Source organism: Pundamilia nyererei, unplaced genomic scaffold, assembly GCF_000239375.1.
Source record: "Pundamilia nyererei isolate P.nyererei 1_Seehausen unplaced genomic scaffold, PunNye1.0 scaffold00346, whole genome shotgun sequence".
Taxonomy (NCBI): domain Eukaryota; kingdom Metazoa; phylum Chordata; class Actinopteri; order Cichliformes; family Cichlidae; genus Pundamilia; species Pundamilia nyererei.
Window position 1 is genome coordinate 96414 of NW_005187747.1, and position 19203 is coordinate 115616.

Genomic DNA, 19203 nt, shown 5'->3' on the forward strand with positions numbered 1-19203 from the left:
TGTGTGTGTGTGTGTGTGTGTGTGTGGGGCGCTGCATGCAGCCTCTCTGCTGACGTGCATTCTCAATTAGACTCATGTAACATGCTGGCGGTCCTGCCCGGGCATCTGCCTTGGCAGCGATACACACTCTCCTTTAAACCCACAGCTGGCTCAGGCAGCAGCTGGGGGAGTGGCCATGACTGTGTGTGTGTGTGTGAGACTCACTGTGGCCGTCATGTTGTTGCTCTTCTCCATGATAGCAGCAGAGTATTTGTTGGAAGGCATGGTGGTGGCGCTGGATTCCCGTGTCTGTGCTGACTCCTTCTCAAACCTGCAGGACAAAAACGTGAGACAGTTTCCGTCAGCGTCACGTCTGCTCGGAATAACGCTCTTCTTCCTCGGGTCCTCGGGCAGCTGGACTTACAGCTGGAGTTCACTGAGACTTTACCAGAGTTAGGGGTGGAGCAAGTCACCTACTGATCATGAGGTTGGAGGTTTGATCCCCAGTCTGCGCTACTACGTGTGAATGTTAGATAGAAAAAAGCGTTTGTGTGAAACACATGGTTTTCAGCTTCAACCAGTTAAACCGCCTCTGAGGCGAGCTATTTTAGCCCCTCCCCCTGTCACAGGTAGTGCTGGGCTGCACAGGTGTGGGTCTATCTTTAGTTTTAATCCATCAGAGAGAGATCACACCTCCAGCGATCGAGTTAATTAAACGATCTCCTCACTCTTATTTTGAAATTCCATTCTGAAATACAACAAGCTCAAGTCTTCCCTCCAGGCCGAACCGGTCACCGGTTACCTCGTCGTCGTTCGGAGAGGATCTCAAAATCTCCGTCAGCTGGAGATACGTCCAGGTTCTGATAGGCTGAGAGAGACACGAAAACTAGCGGCTGCCTGACGGTGCAGGCGGAGTGCCTCGGCCTCTCTGGAGAGGCAGCCGACAGACTCGACAGGACGACCTAATCACTGCTTTAGGTTAAAGAGAGAAAATAAGAAAGGATGTTTAACATAAAGCTGCGACCTACACGCCCATTCCACATCCTGGGCCTCTGCAGAGAGGATGCGCAGCTGAACAATCAACAATCGCCGCTGTGGCCTCGGATGAAATTCCTCGGATACTCCAGACTTCCTTCCTAACACTGAAGTGCAGCTTTAATGACACAGCTGATGATGATCGTCAGTTTCACTCAGAGTTTGTTCGGAAGCGGAGCTCGAAATGTTCACGGCCGCGCTTCAGAGTGCGTTCGACGCAAACGGCGTGAAGAAGAAGGAGAAGTGCGTCGATGGGGCATTACTGCGGCTGAGCATGACGACAGAGGCAGAGCACAAACACGAATCTGTGAGAACAATCAGGAGGAAAGAAGAGCAAATAAAGTCACAGTGAGAACGGATCAAAGCATCGAAGGAAACGAACGACCGAACAGCACACGGAAGCTGGATGAGGGAGCAAAGGAAAGACAGAAGGAAGGAAAGAAGGAAGAAATGGATGAAACAGAAAATAATAGAAGCCAAAGTAAAGACGTGACACGATCGGACGCTCCCCGACCTGCCTGCGGGTTTTTTCTTTCCTGTTTTTTCTCCCTCTCCATTTCTGGGGTTGTTTATGGAAGTTGCTCCGGAAGTCAGGTGCTGAAGGGCATCTGAAGCTGTTTCCAGCTGTTTGCAATCATCAGAGCTATTTAACAGCGGAGTCAGGTGACGGTCAGCGCTAGAATATTTCGCCAAGCCCGATAGTTGTGACGTGAGAGCGGACAGACTGACTGCTTGCCTGCTGTAGGATTTCACGAGCGCGGGTCATTGCTGGGAACATCGCAGGACGTCGTAGCACCACAGGACAAACGCAGAGGAGAGCGGGCCTTTGTGATTGCTGCGCACAAACTTGGAACAGCCTGGTCATCGTCTCTCCAACACTCGACATTTTTGAAACACGTCAGAAACACATTTTTACTCTTTAGCTTTGAATTGTGACTGAGTTTCATTCTCTGTGTTGATTCTACTTTTTACTGCGTGCAGCACTTTAATCTGTGTTGTTTTTAAATGTGCTTATAAATAAATTGATTGATTGATTGCACATTTGCATTGACTATTGGACTAATTTATCACTGCAAATAAAAGCACTGCCTGTTCTCCAAGAGTTCACACCTCGCTGCTCTGTGGGACCGATCTGACCCAAAAAAACCTGACGCAAACACACAAACCTATCAGTGTGTGTGTGTGTGTGTGTGTGTGTGTGTGTGTGTGTTAGGCACACACCATATGACTCTGCATTCTCCTGAGCCTCATGCTGGTCAACCTAAATACTCATTTTATTGTGTGTGTGTGTGTTTACACCACAGACATGTGTGTAGGTTAGGATTTCAGCGAGGTTAAAGGTCAGTCTCTGGGTAGTGAACGGTCGCAGGGTGATTAAGGTGATCTTCTCTTTCTGCTCAGTTCCAGCTCGTCTCTTTTTGGACTACAGCAGCTTTGCATGATTCACAACTCAAAATAATCCTTCTTTAGGCGACACTGGATTTTGCTGCACAAAAGGATGGGCGCGCAATGGTAAAGCGGAAACTGCATCCAGGACACAAACAAATGCATTATGCTTCAGCTCTGCACAGAATACATCCTAAAGGCTAAGCTAGCCAGACAGCATGCTAATGCTAAGCTAGCCACGAATGTAGCGTGAAAGCTGACCCCAGCTGTGAGAGTCGGGCTGTGTTTGTACCTGTCCGTGTTTTTAAAGTAGAATCATCATGGCGACTGCTTTAATGTCTCGTTGTGCCGTCGAATTTGTGTTCATACCTACATACTAAGATGCCGTCATTAGCATGTGTCGCTGTGTGTCACCTGTTAAATGGTGATTATGTGTTTCAGGTCGTTTAACTTCCGGCGAGTAGTGCAACAACCTGATTTCTCCTGAGTGTAAATAAGTAATGTACCGCATCACTTTGAAGAAAACGCCCCAACGCCAAGGGGAAACACCTCCAGCACACACAAACATTTGATCCACAGTAGTGCTGGGCGATATGGAAAAATATTTATCACGATGTGAATTATTTTATATCACGATAACGATATATATATCACGATATACCACAATGTCTGTTGCTCTGCCTAGCACATCCCCATCGAGTCGCTGATGAAGAGGAACTCGGCCGTGGCTCTGACCTTCCTCCAGTGGTTCAAGATCTTCTTCGACGAGAACAATGATGGCAGGGAGTACAACGCCTTGGAAGCTAGAGGAGGACAGAGCCTGGTTCCTGCTGACCTAGGTGTGTCTCGCACAGGTGTCACACAGCGTGTTTTCAGGGAAACCGATGCTGGGAACTAGTGCTGGGCGATATGGAAAAATATTTATCACGATATGAATAATTTTATATCACGATAACGATATATATATCACGATATACCACAATGTTTCCACTTATTCTCTGAAAAGTGTGACAGATGTCATTGCTCACTTTTCTCCAACTTTATTTTGAAGGTTTAAAGGAACTGTCACAAATGAGAAACGTGCATTTTAGTGCAGCAATATAAACGCATCAAAGGAAAACAGCTGTGGCCTTCTTTATTTTCAAAATCATACATTTAAAATGAACTTTTTAAAGTGCACAACAGTTTCAAGGTTTTCTGCCCAAAATATTAGTTTTACTAACATGCATATCATATATGCTAGTAAAACTAATGTGTGTATGTATACTAGTACTACGTGCACGTATATACGCACATAATGTACTTTATGCACGGTAAATACGTAGCGACGGCAGACTCATACCTTGGGCTAACATGACTCCAGTGTGGTCATGTGGGAAGTCCGCAGTCTGTCAACAGCGAGCGCGGCGTCTTCGTTAATGAAGCGGATGGTTACGCTCATGCAGGGCTGCGTATCTCTGCTCGTCCACAGCTCAGCAGCCAAGGCTTAATGCACGACACTGCAAACATCCTGCTCTACTTTGGCCGCCATGCGTCGTATAAGCGAGGCAACTCGACTTTACTGAAGTGCTTACGACCGGGCATAACGTACCTCGGATCAAGGACTTTGACGAGGTCACGAAAGCCGTCCTTCTCAACTACATAAACAGGGCCATGCCTTTACAAATGCAACGCGAGACAGCGCCTGTGATTTGTTTATGGCGCTGGGACGTTTTCTCATACGGGCCTCGTGTGAAAGGCTGCTGCATCTTCAGCTGGTATAGTTTTTCTTTCCCAACTTGCTCCCGTCGTTCCACAGCTTGGTTTAGCTCGGATTCTCTGGATTCTTCTTCGTGGGCCTTCTGTAGGTGATACAAGAGATTTGTTGTGTTGCCATCGGGCGCGGGAATAGTTTTATAGCATAGCTTACAAATGGGCGTCTTCTGCTCCGTGTTGGTGCTGTTGAACCCAACAAGTAACCAAATCACAGACGTACCCCTCTGTTGGTAAAAGTGCTTCTTCTTGGGCTGCCTGTGCAGCCGTCTCTGCCTGGTGCATGTCCGGGCATGAAGCACGTAAAGCAGCACCATGTCGCAAAACCACAAGACGGCGTTTCTTCATTTTTTTTAATACTTTATTTTCTCTTGCATAAAGTTAGAGAATGCATAGTGACAAGACAACACTAATACATTTGCCACAGGCTATTTAATGATATATTTTATGTAATCGTTTATAAAATTAGGTTAGAAACGATAGAAGACAAATGGCACGATAGACACTTTTCTGTCGTCCACACGTTAGATATATGTGGTCATGTCGCCCAGCACTAATCCACAACATGCAGATTATGGAATCAAAATCACTCAATTCGTATAAATTCCCATCTCTACTCAGCAGACTTGTAATCGCTTCACAACAGCGAATGAAAGAACGTTAAATGAGGTGAAGTTTCCTCACGTTGCAATAAACTGTGTGCACACTGGGGTCAAACTGAGTGTAGGAGCTACACAAACGCACATGCATCCTCTGTGCTGTGTGCACATTCGGGATCGTGCACTCTCACATGCTTTGAACCATAAAACAACCACCTGCATGACTCTGCCAGGTGCTTCCTGCACACTCAAACACATCAACTGTTTTCCATCATGAGGAGACTGGATCCACCAATGACTGTCGCTAAAATTCAGTGGCTGAAAATAAACAGGGGGGCGGTAGGCGAGGAAATCCACCGGCATGCCGCCATCGTGGAAGCTCTGAATTCAAGTGTTGGAGAGTGGATCAACAATCAGTCGATGCAAACAAGGACCCGCCTTTCAGGGCTGCGCTCAGGGGTCAAGGGTCATTTAAGTTTTTTTAGTTTGTTTTCTCATTAACCAAGTGAGGTAACAGGTAGGATCTACAGCCCTGCTGCTCTGCTGAAAGCCCAACGTTCCTGTCAGCTGCACTGAAGCTTTCTTAGTTTCCTGTTCGAGTTTCCCGTCTCGGTGGACGGACACATCCTGTTAGTTTGGTCTGGAACGAAAGCACGAGCTAACTCAGTTTGTGGCCGCTCGAGCCTCACGCCTGCATGCACACCTGCAGACAAAAGATCCAAACAGGCCCTAAAAGCCTGTCTCTAAACTTCAGATCCAATGGTTTTATGCTAGAATCAGCTTTATCCCCAGGAGGAAGGAGGAAACCACAATGTGACTGTTGGGATAGATTTGTGGCCCCACAACGTGAGTAATTACGCCCACACACACAAACACACACACACTTATATGGCTGGCAGGCAGCAGGAAGTCCTGGGTGAGGAACTCCCCCTCCGGAGAGGTGAAAGAGTTCAGACACTAAACAGCGCACTGCTCCGAGTCCCCACGCTTTCAACCTTTCACCCACTGTGAAACCCAACAGGTGCCTGAAGAAAACGAGGTCTGACGAGAGGCTGAAATGGCCGCGCTCGCTGTGAGGAGCAGACATGTTTGGAAAGAGTGAATCTGACGGGTGGAAGGCGATGAGGGGGGTCAGCCAGCCGTCAGACCTGGATTAGTTTCTGCTGCTGATGTGTCCAATTCAGCTCATCAGAAGCAGGAGAAACACTCCACCTCATACGTGTCGTTCTCTCATTTAACGATTTTAGTTTCTGGCCTCAGCTCTCTGCATCTTCACCTCATGCTGTGGCACAAAGACCCAACAACAGTATATAGCACTGCTTATAGTAACAGCACTATAAGCCGTGCTCGGCGACGGCGCTCGGCATCACGGCCGTCATCAGCGGTGACGTACAGAATAACACTGTCTCCTGCTGCCTACACGACACCAGAACCGCACAGGGGGAGAATCTGTCACCACAAAGACTAAAGCTATGCAAATTTTACATGATGGAAACTCCCACAGAGAAACAGAACAAACGGCACAACTTCTCAGAGTTACTATGTTTCTACATCACACGGGAGACGACAGCGACGTGAGAAATGCACATGACTGAAACCCAAAGCTGCCATCGCCACAGAGGCCGGCAGCTGAAGCCAACAGGCTGGACGAGAACCTCAGACACGCTTCAACATTTTATTTATACAAATCACAACAACAGTCGCCTCAAGGCGCTTTAGGGTAGATCCTACAATAACACATACAGAGAAACCCAACAGTCATATGACCCCCTATGAGCAGCACTTTGACGACAGTGGGAAGGAAAAACCCCTTTTAATAGGAAGAAACCTCCGGGTCAGGCTCAGGGAGGGGCGGGGGGAGGAAGACAGGATAAAGACATGCTGTGGAAGAGAGACAGAGGTTATATTTGCCTGGATGGAGCTGGGACCACTTTCATCCACCAGGTTTCGCCCCCTGGTGGATGTTGAAGCAGGTGTAAGGCATCGTTCATGCTGTCTGTGGGAGAACAGACCACTCCTGGTTAACACTGGAGGCGGTAACGTTTCTGCACCTGCTGACCGATTCTCCGTCTAAAACTACACGTAACCACGGCTGCGTTAGCTCCCTTCCTGCTTCGCCCTCGCTGCATATCTTTAACGTTTTCCAGGCCGTGTGTTTGAGCTCCGAGAAACAGAAACAGAGGGAAGTGAGAAAGAATCCGAGGAGCTGAGGAAGGATGGAGGGCAGCACGAGGGGCCCAGCGAAAGGGACAAGAGGGGGGGGCTTCACATCAAAGTTGTGTCTGGTGGCTGCAGATTAAGGAGCGCATTGCAAGAGGGGATTGTTCACTCCCAAAGAGTGTGTGTGTGTATGTGTGTGTGTGTGTGTGTGTGTGGGAGGGGTCAGCTCCTCGGGGTCTCTCTCTAACTCTTTGGGGGCAGCATTCCTCATCTGTCATGTACTTTATGGCCCCTTCCAGCTCAGATGGAGCCTTTAGACTTCATACATTGTGTGCTTCGGCTCCTATTGTACAGAACGAAGGTATGCGGCTCCTCCAGCAGAGCCACGAAGAACACAAACTGCCACGAGCTCCCACTTTGAACTGTACACCAGGACTCCTCACAGAACTGCAGCTCTTCTGTCAGAACATTGAGCTACAAATAAACGGCTCGATGTTTAACATCAAAACCCCAGACTCTGAAAACGGAGCGCTCTGAGCCTCTGCTATCCACGCATGCACATGTCGATCATGCACGGCGCTCGACTGTGGACGAGCCAAAGCTTCAGTGCTCCTTGCTGCAGCAGCCACAGAGTGAAACCTGTGCTTTAACTTAGCTTAGATGCACCGAACACTTAGAGAAACCTCAACAAAACCAAGATTTCTAAGACTGAGCTTTCCAGAGCTTCAATCTCCAGATATCGCTCCTTATTGGATAAGAAAGCACCAATCCAACCTTTTCCGGCTCTGATGATCCTGGCTTTACATTTCTGCTGATACTGAGTGAGAGAAATGGTGGAAATATGGACCCTTTACATTATCAGCCCCAAGGGCACATTTATGTGATAAACACCTGTAAAGGTCACAGTGGACTTTTACTGTGGGCCTTTTCTGAAGGGAACGCCTCCTCTCATGAGAAAGACAATGTGCAGACATCGTCTGTACATCAGAGTCCTGCCTCAGGTGGAGAACACCATGCTACACGGGACTGTGGCGATCAGCAGACGCCGGACGCAGCGGCGAGGGTGATAAACACACACTGACCTCATTATTAGAGACCGTCGCTGGAGCAGCAGACACGTGACAGGAAATGAGGAGGCGAGCTTCACAGTGACGGCGCCTTTGCTCTGCTGTCAGAGGTGAATGTTTCACGCTTGAGCTGCAGGACTGTTTATCTTTCTAGCACTGAGCTTCATGCAGCTGAAGCACCAAAACCTGCAGTTCCACGAGTGTCCAGCAGAGGCTGCGGCGAGTCACATGTTAAAACAGCAGAAATAAACATGTTTACAACCTGATACACAAACTGCTGGATTCTTTCCTCCTCTATAACACCTGCGCACATGTTTTTATAATTCACCTGGATTCAAGTTTGCATGGTTGGGGGCGTGGCTTCTCTCACCGACACGTGCAGGGTGACACAGGGAGCTGTAGCTGCTAGCTGTGCGCTAGCCTTCACCTCAGTTAACTGGAGTCAATGAGCTGAACCTCTGGACTGTGTTTGTACTGTTGGAGCATTTTGATCAAAGTTTTTCCATGTTGGTGAAATTCTGGGATTTTATTTTAATATTGCTGATGAGCAGGAAAATTGAAAATAAATATTATTGTGCACAATTTGCAAAAAAACAGCATTAAAATAAATGATTTCCAACAGTGCAGTTTGAGTTCGGAGCCTCTCAGGAACTACACAGAGCGGCACAAAGTCAAACAGAAAACCAGCTTTTAAGGCCCTGTAATGAAAGAACTACGTTTCCACGAAAAATGACGTCACTTTTGGTTTTTGCAGGTAACGTGCGATAGTTCGCGCTGACGTTTATTCCAACATAGGAAGTGCTATGAATAACTGATCGCATGTTTCTGGATTATAATGTTTTTGTTCTTGCCAGCGCTTTTTACCCGATTTTTGCAAGAAGCCATTTGTGGAAGGAAACCGTGACCGCGGACAAGCTGAACGCATGTTATGCAAGTACGACTCCTCTGGTTTCATAAGCAAAAAACCAAAAATGATTGCGCTAGGTTACGTCTTTGTAATTCTACTGGAATTTAAAAATTGTTGCACAAATGGGAGCGTGCCCGCTCCGATGGGCTTCCTAAAACACTTAAATATCATTTCAGCATCATCTTACGACGGGACTCTCCTGAAGGTCTCGGGATATTTCGTGGCGGCTTCTGTGTCTGCCGATGCCGACTTCCGCACGCAGAGAAATCCACGTTTTTTATCATAAAAAATGTTATTAAAAGGAAAAGTAAATTCAAACGATTAGAGAATATTTTCTATTTGCTCTATAAAAACATGGAATTCTTTGGAGTTCCACAGAAAAATCTGGGTGGCCTGCATCTGTGTGACACTCCCGCCTGATCACCAAGCTAACCACGTCCTGTGCCTCCAAAACGCAGACGGCCTTAAATGTGACAAAATGTTCACAAACTGATGGTCACACCTTGGCAACCACGTCCATCTTTTGGATACAGTCTATGGTTTATGCTCACACTTCATAAAATAAAAGTCACCATGCCTCAGATGACACATCAAGTCTGTCTGCAGGTTTTCTGTCCCACTGCCAGATGTGCTTATGCAAATGTTGCTTGGCTGGGTTCTTGTACGACTCCAGCTCACACAAGGAAGTAAAAGGTTTATTTGTTTAAGGTGAGAGAGACTGAACAGCTCTCGTTTTCTGGCATTTATTAACAGATTAAATTTGCTGGATGTTTTTGGGGGAAATATTTGAGGAATTATTAACTGCATATTTATGAATGATCTGTAAACAAATGATGTGATATCCAGAATAAACCCTTTGCAGAGTGAGTCACTGTCTTATCATTTTTCTGACCACGCTGAGTCACAAAGAAGCTGCAGGTCAGAATTCCCCAGAACCTCAGTCTCAGTGTGAAACTCATTTTGAACTATGAGAACACTGATTTCAAACCACAGAGATCGCATTTATCAAATCTGCTTAAAATATAACAAATCGCTGCAGTTCTGTATGGAGCCGAGCTAAGGTGGCCTGCTCTTCTTCTTCTCCTCATTTCCAGTCATATTCCTCCTGTTCCATGATGGATCTTCATATTAAACACGGTTTCTAGTAATGAGCTCAGTGCATGCTGGGTAATCCCTGAGCCTGAAGCTCAGGCCACTCTCAACCTTCAGTTTCAGACACTTTTTCACCTTTAGGATGTGGATGATGTCATGGGAACCTCCTAATCTTGGTAATCTCAGGAACAGACGTCGTACCCAACCCACCACAAAAATTCTACAGCTGCCACCAAAGGCAGGCTGCAGTGTAAACGCTGTGTGCAGGTGTGAAACAGGTGGAGGGATACACCTGCTGCTGTCAGGCCTGCAGGTATCAGGCTGTGATGTGCCCCTCGCTCTTACAGTGAACAGAAACTATTTTTTGGAGAGGCGCAAATAATATGTGTGGCATCTTATTTGATGCAGAACACCTGATTGATAACTTTGTTGTTTGCAAAAGTTTTTAAAATGTACAAGTTTTATTTGCATTAAATATGTTTGTTACAGTAACAATGTAACTTTTCCTTTGTCTGACAGCACAGTGTGTCAGTGCGAGAGAAACTGTAAATTAACTGAAAAGACTGACCCCAAATAAAGTGAGGCAAACAGTTTATGAAAACAGCTGGAGCCCAGAGCGTGAACGCAATACGTCGTGAAAAATTCGGTTTGACGGATTTCTGACGTTTTGTGTAAATTTAAGCATGAAACAGTTTGATTGTTCCTAATAAAATATTAACAGTGTGAGACTTTAGTTAGACTTGTGTTTGTAGCTGATCACGTTGGGCCACATGCTTATTTGTTGTTTGCCGTACAGTGCACAAAATCTAAATTCACGTTTTGTGTAACTGGAACGTTTGATTTTGTGGGCTGAAGCCAATCCGAACATTACAGAGTGTGTTTATATGAAACATGTGTGTACTTGCTGTATTTTAACCACATGCATGACACATTACAGGAAGCAGCATTGATTTCCACCTTTTTCTAGATCCGCCCCTGGTTTGGGACATTTTTAACACACGTCCACCATGTTTGCTCCGTGCTGGTGTGTTTTTGGAGCACGAGGGCTCCGTGCGCCCCCGCCGGTGACCCCCCCGCAGATTTCTCCCCTCAGCCGTTTCTCTTTAAAGTCTCCTCGCGTGCTCATATCAGTACTTTCACTTGTGTGCCGCACATGTGTTCATACTTGCCATGACAGCAGGACTGTCAGGCGCACAGAAGGTAAACTCACCGTGCGCGCGTTCACAGCGCACAAACCACCGAGAGAAGAAAAACCCGCTGACCTTCCGTCCCCGCGCACTCCGCTGTGCACTCACTGACCGGAACAGCCAGGCTGTTATTACACGGTTATTACACGTGTATTACGCGCTAACTAAAACTGTTTTAACGGAGTTACGTTCCGCCGCAGACACGGAGAAGCTCCTCGGAGAGCCTCAGATCGCGCTCCGCTCCCTCAGCTCCACATGTGCGCGCAGCTGTGCGCACATGTGGAGCTCAGAGCTGCAGCGAGGCGCACTCTGCCCGGCGACGTCGCATTCTTTCTCGTTCCTAACTCTCTCGGTAAGTCCTGGAGGGACGAACACCCCGCGCCCTCCCCGGGAAAATACTTACATAACCATGCACGCGTCTGCTTCTTGCACAGCGGGAACTTTGGAGGAAACACTCTGGTGCCGAGTCCGAACGAGGTTTTCACAGCCGCTGAAGTTGAGCGCAGATTGGAGTGTGAGCTCTAATCCTCAGGCAGCAGGAGGTGTTCACGATGTGGAAGCATGCTGCTGCGCATCAGCTCTCGCTCTCTCTCGCTCTCTCGCTCCCTCTCTCTCTTGGGCGGGGTGCAGGCGGAGGTGGAAGCTGATTGGTGGCTCGGAGTGATCAGGTCTTTCCCAGGTGAAATGGTTAACTCCCATTTTCTGTCCGCGAGGTAAAAGTGAGAGCAGGAACTATTATTGAGCCACAATAATTACCGACACGCTTCTCTCTCTCTCTCAGAGTGTGTTCTTAGTCAGCCTCGCTTTACCACATTGTCTGTGGCACTGAGTCAATCTTCAAGGAGTTTCATGGATTTTCTCTGTCATGATCTCAGCCTATCGCTCAAAGATTAAAAAACATCATCACTCTGTTTCCACCACAGCGCAGGCTTTACTGCCCCCTGACGGGACAAAACGAGCCAGATGTGCCATGAATTAGTGCTGGTCCTCACTGATTTCTAGAATCGATTCGATCCACGATTCGAATCAGCAGAGATGGGCAGTAACGTGTTACTGTAATTCGATTACTTTTTTCAAGTAACGAGTAAAGTAAGGGATTACTATTGCAAAAACGGTAATTAGATTACCGTTACTTTCCCGTAGGAACGCTGCGTTACTGCGTTACTAAAACCGTGATTTTTTTGCGAGAATGTCTCATGACAGTGACGTAAGCGAGTGCGACGTTTGTGACAACAGCTGTGTGCAGATCAACAGTGGATCATATATCGAGTGCGGAGAGAGTATGAGCTGCAGCATTTAAAGCGTGGAAGTACTGACCTTACTTTGAGTTTGACTCCATAAAAAGTGACAAAAACATTAGTGTCCGCTGTGCGTGGGAAGAAAACCCCTAAACTTCCAAGCAAGCACCGAGTAGCTACCACGGGAATGAGAAACTCCCGGATCCTTCCACTGACCGCGGCACACCTGCACCAGGGTAAACCTCCGCCTGCCCCACTCCTGCTATACAGGTGAAAATAGAGCAACAGGACCGCTAGTGTTTGATTTTATTTATTCACTGCTGTGTTTCACTGGCATCTATTTGAAAGACTGAGTGTAAACACAAAGAACTATTTTATTTTGAATGCTGGAAATAGGTTTAAATGGTTAACACCGCTAACACCAGACACGAGCGTGATGCTACCGGGATTCCAGCTGCTGCGAGCGGACAGGACGAGAGACAGCGGTAAGAGGAAAGGAGGGGGAGTGGCAGTGTTTGAGATGACAGATGGTGTAACCCGGGCACGTCACTGTGAAAGAACAACTCTGCAGCAGAGACATTGAGCTGTTAGCCGTTAGCATGCGTCCGTACTACCTGCCCCGGGAATTCTCGCATGTTTTCGCAATAACAGCGTATGCCCCCCCCTCGGCCAACACAGATGCAGCCTGTGACTCTTTCCACTCTGTGGTCAGCAGACTGCAAACACAATCTCCGAGAGCCCTTCTCATAATATCAGGGGACTTCAATCATGCCTCACTGGACTCCACACTGCCCACCTTCACCCAGTATGTGACCTGCCCAACCAGAGTCAATAAAACACTGGAATTACTGTATGCCAATGCTGAAGAGGCATACAGTTCATCACCTCTCCCTCCACTGGGCAGATCTGACCACAACCTGGTGCACCTTGTCCCTGTGTATGAGCCCTTAGTGCGCAGGGAGCCACCAGCCACCCGCACAGTGCAGAGATGGTCAGAGGAGAGCGAGGAGGCTCTTAAGGATTGTTTTGAGTCGACTGTGTGGGAGGTGATCTGTGACGACCACGGAGAGGAAATCGACAGCCTTACTACATGCATTACTGACTATATTAATTTCTGTGTGGATAACACCGTACCTACCAGGACTGTACGGAGTTTCTCCAACAACAAACCTTGGATTACCCCAGAAATTAAAGCTGTCCTCAAGCAGAAGAGGAGGGCCTTCAAATCCAGAGACAAAGAGGAGTTGAAAAAGGTGCAGAGAGAGCTGAGGGGACTGATAAGGAATGGGAAGGACAGCTACAGGCAGAAGATGGAGAACCAGCTTCAGCAAAACAACGTCGGCGAAGTCTGGAGAGGCCTCAGAACCATCTCAGGCCACAAACAGCAGAACTCTCTGCCTGGGAGGGATGTGAGGTGGGCAAATGAACTGAATCATTTCTTCAACAGATTTGATTCAACCATGAGACAGTCTACAACATCGGCTGCAGACTCACCCACCCCCACTGCTGCTGCTCCACCTCTGACACCTCAGACCCTTCACAGGCAGGCCGGTGGCTCTGACATCCCACCTGATGAAGACCCTGGAGCGGCTGGTCCTGGCTCAGCTTCCACTGCAACCACTGAACATCCAAGGTATCGACATCGAGGCTGTGGACAGCTACAGGTACCTTGGTGTTCATCTGAACAACAGACTGGACTGGACTCATAACTCAGACGCCCTCTACAGGAAGGGCAGAGCAGGCTGTACCTGCTGCAGAGACTCAGGTCGTTTGGAGTGGAGGGCCCACTCCTGAAGACCTTCTATGACTCTGTGGTGGCCTCAGCTATCTTTTAAGGTGTGGTCTGCTGGGGTGGCAGCATCTCTGCTGGGGACAGGAAGAGACTGAACAGGCTGATCCGCAGGGCCAGGATGCCCTCTGGACCCAGTGGAGGTGGTGAGTGACAGGAGAACGGTGGCTAAGCTGTCATCCCTGTTGGACAACATCTCCCACCCCATGCAGCAGACTGTGACAGCACTGAGCAGCTCCTTCAGTGGCTGCAGCACCCACGGTGTGGGACGGAGAGATTTCGCAGGTCTTTCCTCCCCACTGCTGTCAGACTCCACAACAAAGACTCCAACTGATCAAACACATCCACACATGTGCAATAACACTAAGTGCAATACTCTTTTTCTGACAAAGTTGTACTTTTTTCTTACTCTGTTGTATATAACATTTGTATTCTATTTTATTCTATTGTATATAGTATTTCATTTTATTCCATTCCAGTGTCTTCTAATTTCTGCTACATAACTTTGTACTTTTGCTGTAACGAAACAAATTTCCCACCTGTGGGATTAATAAAGGTCATCTTATCTTAAATGTTAAACAAATTTCTTCCAGTCAGAGAATGTTAATGTTTGCTTCATGCGTAAAGTTAAACGATTAAAACTAATAAAACAAGTTTTAAAAAGAGACTTTTCCATTTGATTACATTTTGTATGATGGATTATGCAGAAATAATAGAACTGAGCTCAAAGATCTATCGCTTTATCACCTCTTCAGGTTGTAAATCGTTTTGTTAAAAAGTAACTAAGTAACTAAGTAACTAATTGCTTTTGAAAATAAGTAATCAGTAAAGTAACAGGATTACTTTTTGGGGGAAGTAATCAGTAATTAGTTACTGATTACTTTTTTCAAGTAACTTGACCAACACTGCTTATCAGTACATATCTATATTTTTCTATCTATAAAAAGAAAGCTGACACTTGCCAGACTTAATCAAAGGTGTGAGCAGCACAGCAGACGGCTTTGTGTCAAAGTAACTGAGGATGAAACACAAAAACATGAAGGCGATTTTCCTGGTCTGTGTTTTTATAGCAGATGACCTTAAAAATATTGTCAGAAACGAAGTGAAGCAGAGCAAAGTTACAGAGGTTTGATTAGAGACAAAGCTCAGCGTTTTGCAAACTTTAAAAAGTTTCAATTTGTTCAGTATCGAACAGCAGAAATGAGGCTTTCTGTTGGAAGTAAGTTAAAAATAAAAAAATCCAACAGCGGCCGACAGTGTAGATGGTGGGTAATAAGGGTGGGCTCTGATTATCGATTTAGAGAGAGAGAGAGAGAGCTCTACATGAGTGTGATCGTGGTGGAAGCAAAACAGCCAAAGTCCGAGGAAATTCATGACGGTGTTCATGTGAAGCGTAGTTTGGATCGTCTTTGGCTGCTGGTTCGGTCAATATTGTTTGCAGCTTCAGAATCAGCGCAAAAAGGACGTAAACACAAAGCGACACTTCAAAATCAGCGAGCTGTCGGCTTTCAGCCCCGACGGCGTGACCGTGTCCGTGCCGTCGGGTGAGAAAGGCGACATCTCACTGATTCTGATGCGTCGGGTCGGCGCTTCGTGTTTACGTCTTTGTGCAGAGTCCGTGTTCCTGCTCTCAGTTACTGCTTCAGCTGTTTGGTGGTTGTTGAAATTTTGTTTTAACCTGAAGCTTTAACCTGAGATTCTGGCGTTTTGGGCAAAATAAATTTATATTAAAAAATCGATTCAGGATTTTAATGAATCAATTTCACGTTATCCAAGTCAGAATCGACTTTAATCGATAAATCGATCATCAAAAGGCAGAAACTGAAAGCAGCTCCAGCTTGGATCTGTTTCTGGGAACAGTTCAAAGATCTGAAGCTGATGACCTGAGAGGGCTCGCTGGGCTGTGGACAGTTTCATTAGGAACGATCGTATTACCATCTCATAATCATTGTTATTGGGATCATTGACTTCCAGAAGCATCACCTCCAAAGGAAAACAGGTTTTTCATGATTTCCAGCAGCACAAGGTTTGCTGTTCATTTGGACCACAGGGGAGATTTCGGCCACGTAAAAGAACAAAGTCACTCGAGTCCTTCTGAAGTGCATCCAGAGTTTTTTGGAATTGAAGGCCTGAAAATCAAAGCCCGTAGAAGCTGCCCGGACTTGCCAACAGGGGGCGACAGCTGCAGTTACAAAAAGACCTGGGTCCTTCTGAAGTGGATGAGAAAACGACCCTCGGCCTGACCCCTGGATGATCTGATATCGTCGTGTCGGTGTTGTTCCCAGATCATCATGAAAATGTTGTTCCAGGTTCAACATTGCAAGTGACCAATCACATTGTTGTGACGCTATTCTTTGGCGCGCCAAGCCATTCATGCATTTATGAAATTCCAATGTTGCAAGGACAATATCAGTTTTGCTTAGCGTTTATTAAAGGGTCGGGGTCCATTGATCGGCAGACAGAGGCGGTTTCTTGCAGCTTAGGACAGTTTTTTGTTTTACTGCAGTTTTTCCCGAAGTCGCAAAAGTATGACGTCACCACATTCTGATTGGTCACTTGCAATGTTGATCCTGGAACAACATTTTAATGATGATCTGGGAACAACACCGACACGAGGATATCAGATCGTGCGCCTGACCCCTACGAGCACTTTGCCGATGAGTTCATGAGCTCAGAGATTTTTTCAGGTCGCTCTGAGTGAAACATCAAGTTCATTTAATGCGTTTTGACCATATTTGTGCCAAGAAGGAAGATCATCGGGGCATGCTCATTGGCTCGTGACTTGTGACTGACATTTTGCACCGTATCAGCATGATGCAGATGTGAGCTGTTTTCTGAACATCTGGTACTTATAGATGCTTTGAATTCTCCAAAAATTAAAGTCGTTTTCAGTGACATCACAAAACCCACCTGATCACAACTGTTTCAGTCATTTTGTGCTTTTATGTGTTCATTTTATTCTGATTTATTTGTGTATATGATTTTAATTCGCTGTACAAATGTAAGGAGACCTCAAGCATTTTAATGGGTGCCTATAAATAACATTTATTATCATTATTACATGAATGTCGCATTATTTGCTAATGTAAAATAGCATAAGAGACCGTAGCCCATTGAATACATAACATGAATACATGTCTAATGTTCCTGAATACGTTTTTATGTATTTGAAAATAATAACGTTTTTGACTTGATATTAATGACTAAACATTTAAACAAATTTTACTAAACAATGTAATTAAGCGCCTTGTTGTTGCTTCAGGATGCTATACAAATAAAATAAAATTGAAATTAATGTTCCACATGCTTTATATCCGCATGCATAATAATCAAAATAATTAAACTCGTGGTGAGAACATTCAAAGTGATTTTAAAGGGAACAAAAACTTTCAGCTTTTTTGCTACAAACTTCTAAAAGTTCGTCTTACAAGAACAAAAATAAATCTCCGTCAAACTAAAGGAAAAGCTTTCGTGAGGTTTGATCATTCATTCTTCTTCTTGACCTGTCTGGCAGACACTTGTGCGCATGCGCTCATCCATAACCCGGAACTGCGCTCCGCAGCGGGCTGTGTTTGTTTTGGGGACGGTCAGCCGACAGAAACGATGCAGCTTCACTTCACTAAAGACGTTTTACCGGACTCTGTCGGCACCGACTTCCAGAACCTGAACAAGCTGAACGAGCAGGTAAGTCCGCGGCTTTACCGGAAGCTGTCCGAGCCCCGGGGCTCGTTACGTCAGTGAAAGGAGGTTAACGGTCACAGCCCACCTGTACCTCACGGAATGTACACGTGTCCGTGTCAGCTGGCTGCCAGCTGATGAATCCCCGGGTGAACAAGCTGATGAGCAGAAATATCGCTCAGGCTTCAAACAGACGTCCGACAGCCACGAGCTGTTAGACTGAAGGGCACGTGATGCGCGCAGTCACAGCCGCTGTCACGTGACCAGACGGCGTCCAGCAGAACCCGCTTTGAACGTCAGCGTCCAGACTTATCGATGCCGTCGGTTTATTACTCACCAATAACAGTGCAGCACGGTGCTGTGGGGCGGAGCGCTGAGCCGCGCCCAGCAGGGTGGTGGCATTTCTGTGAGGTAAACACACCTGTAAACGGGATTTAAAGAGGACTTTGATGTACGCGAGGAGCTTCAACACCTCCAGGAGCTGCCGCTCAGCTGTAATCTGATTACTCAGCACATCTGATGATGTGTGTACAGTGATTAACACTGGAACGATGTCACAGTCTTCGCCACCTCCTACGCCGAGAGCGCCGTGATGTCACGGAGACTGACAGCAGAGCTGAGAGCCCGGGCCCTCGCGTGACGACGTGACATCAGAGAGCAGTTAGGCTGCTAACAGATTACAATAATCCAGAATATTAGGATTGGTCTGCAGGCTGATGCAGATTAGTGATGAGTACCTGAGTTACAGGAGGCAACCTTCACTGTGATGAAGAGAATCTTTCTTTATTCTTTAAACTCAGTGTGAGAGTCTTCATTCCCTCCTTTATCGGGAGCACAGCTCCTCACACAAAGTCCAGGAGACGCCGGGAGGCAGGTGGCATTAATCCTGGTACTGGATTGGCTCTCGGGGCGTCTGCCTCGTGCAGCATCTCGGACGCATCAAGAGGAAATCAAGCTTTTGAGTCCTGATGCAGCGTTCTGAGTGTGCACTGATGCCTCACACATCAGACGATGGCCTCTTCAGCCTTTGGGTTACTTCTGAGCCCGAGGCCTGAACACATGGACTCAGCAAGACCATTAAAGCATGTTGAGATGTTCTTCATGAGTGCTGTGGACCAATCGTTTTTAGTTTGCAGGTTTGTTCCTCTGTCCCTGCCTGGCAGGGGTAGACAGACGAGTGAATCAGGTCTTTGAGCTGCAGCTGAAACGTAAATCTGACCAAAGTTTCCAACAAGCAAACTCTTTTTCTTTCATGCAGCAGTTTCATCGCCTGATTGAAATTCTGTTCCAGTTCCTCCTGGAGCCGAAAGAGGTGAACACGCACGCACACACAC

General features: G+C 46.7%; 2 protein-coding genes across 3 annotated transcripts in view; one reads left to right on the forward strand and one right to left on the reverse strand.

Moving 5' to 3' along the window:
- LOC102205506 (DNA (cytosine-5)-methyltransferase 3B-like) overlaps window positions 1-11743 on the reverse strand; it is a 45238-nt gene extending 33495 nt beyond the window's left edge. For both annotated transcript variants that reach the window (XM_005752134.1, XM_005752133.1), the window contains exons 1-2: window positions 11568-11743; window positions 205-310 (exon numbers count right to left, since the gene is read on the reverse strand). In XM_005752134.1, the coding sequence (XP_005752191.1) occupies window positions 205-310; window positions 11568-11575 (114 nt within the window). In that variant the 5' untranslated portion in view covers window positions 11576-11743. The remainder of the gene's footprint in view (window positions 1-204; window positions 311-11567) is intronic.
- Window positions 11744-17623: 5880 nt separating this feature from the next.
- The window catches only part of commd7 (COMM domain containing 7), a 7164-nt gene continuing 5584 nt past the window's right edge, over window positions 17624-19203 (forward strand). The window contains exons 1-2 of the mRNA XM_005752135.2: window positions 17624-17875; window positions 19128-19181. Of these exons, the coding sequence (XP_005752192.1) occupies window positions 17795-17875; window positions 19128-19181 (135 nt within the window). The 5' untranslated portion in view covers window positions 17624-17794. The remainder of the gene's footprint in view (window positions 17876-19127; window positions 19182-19203) is intronic.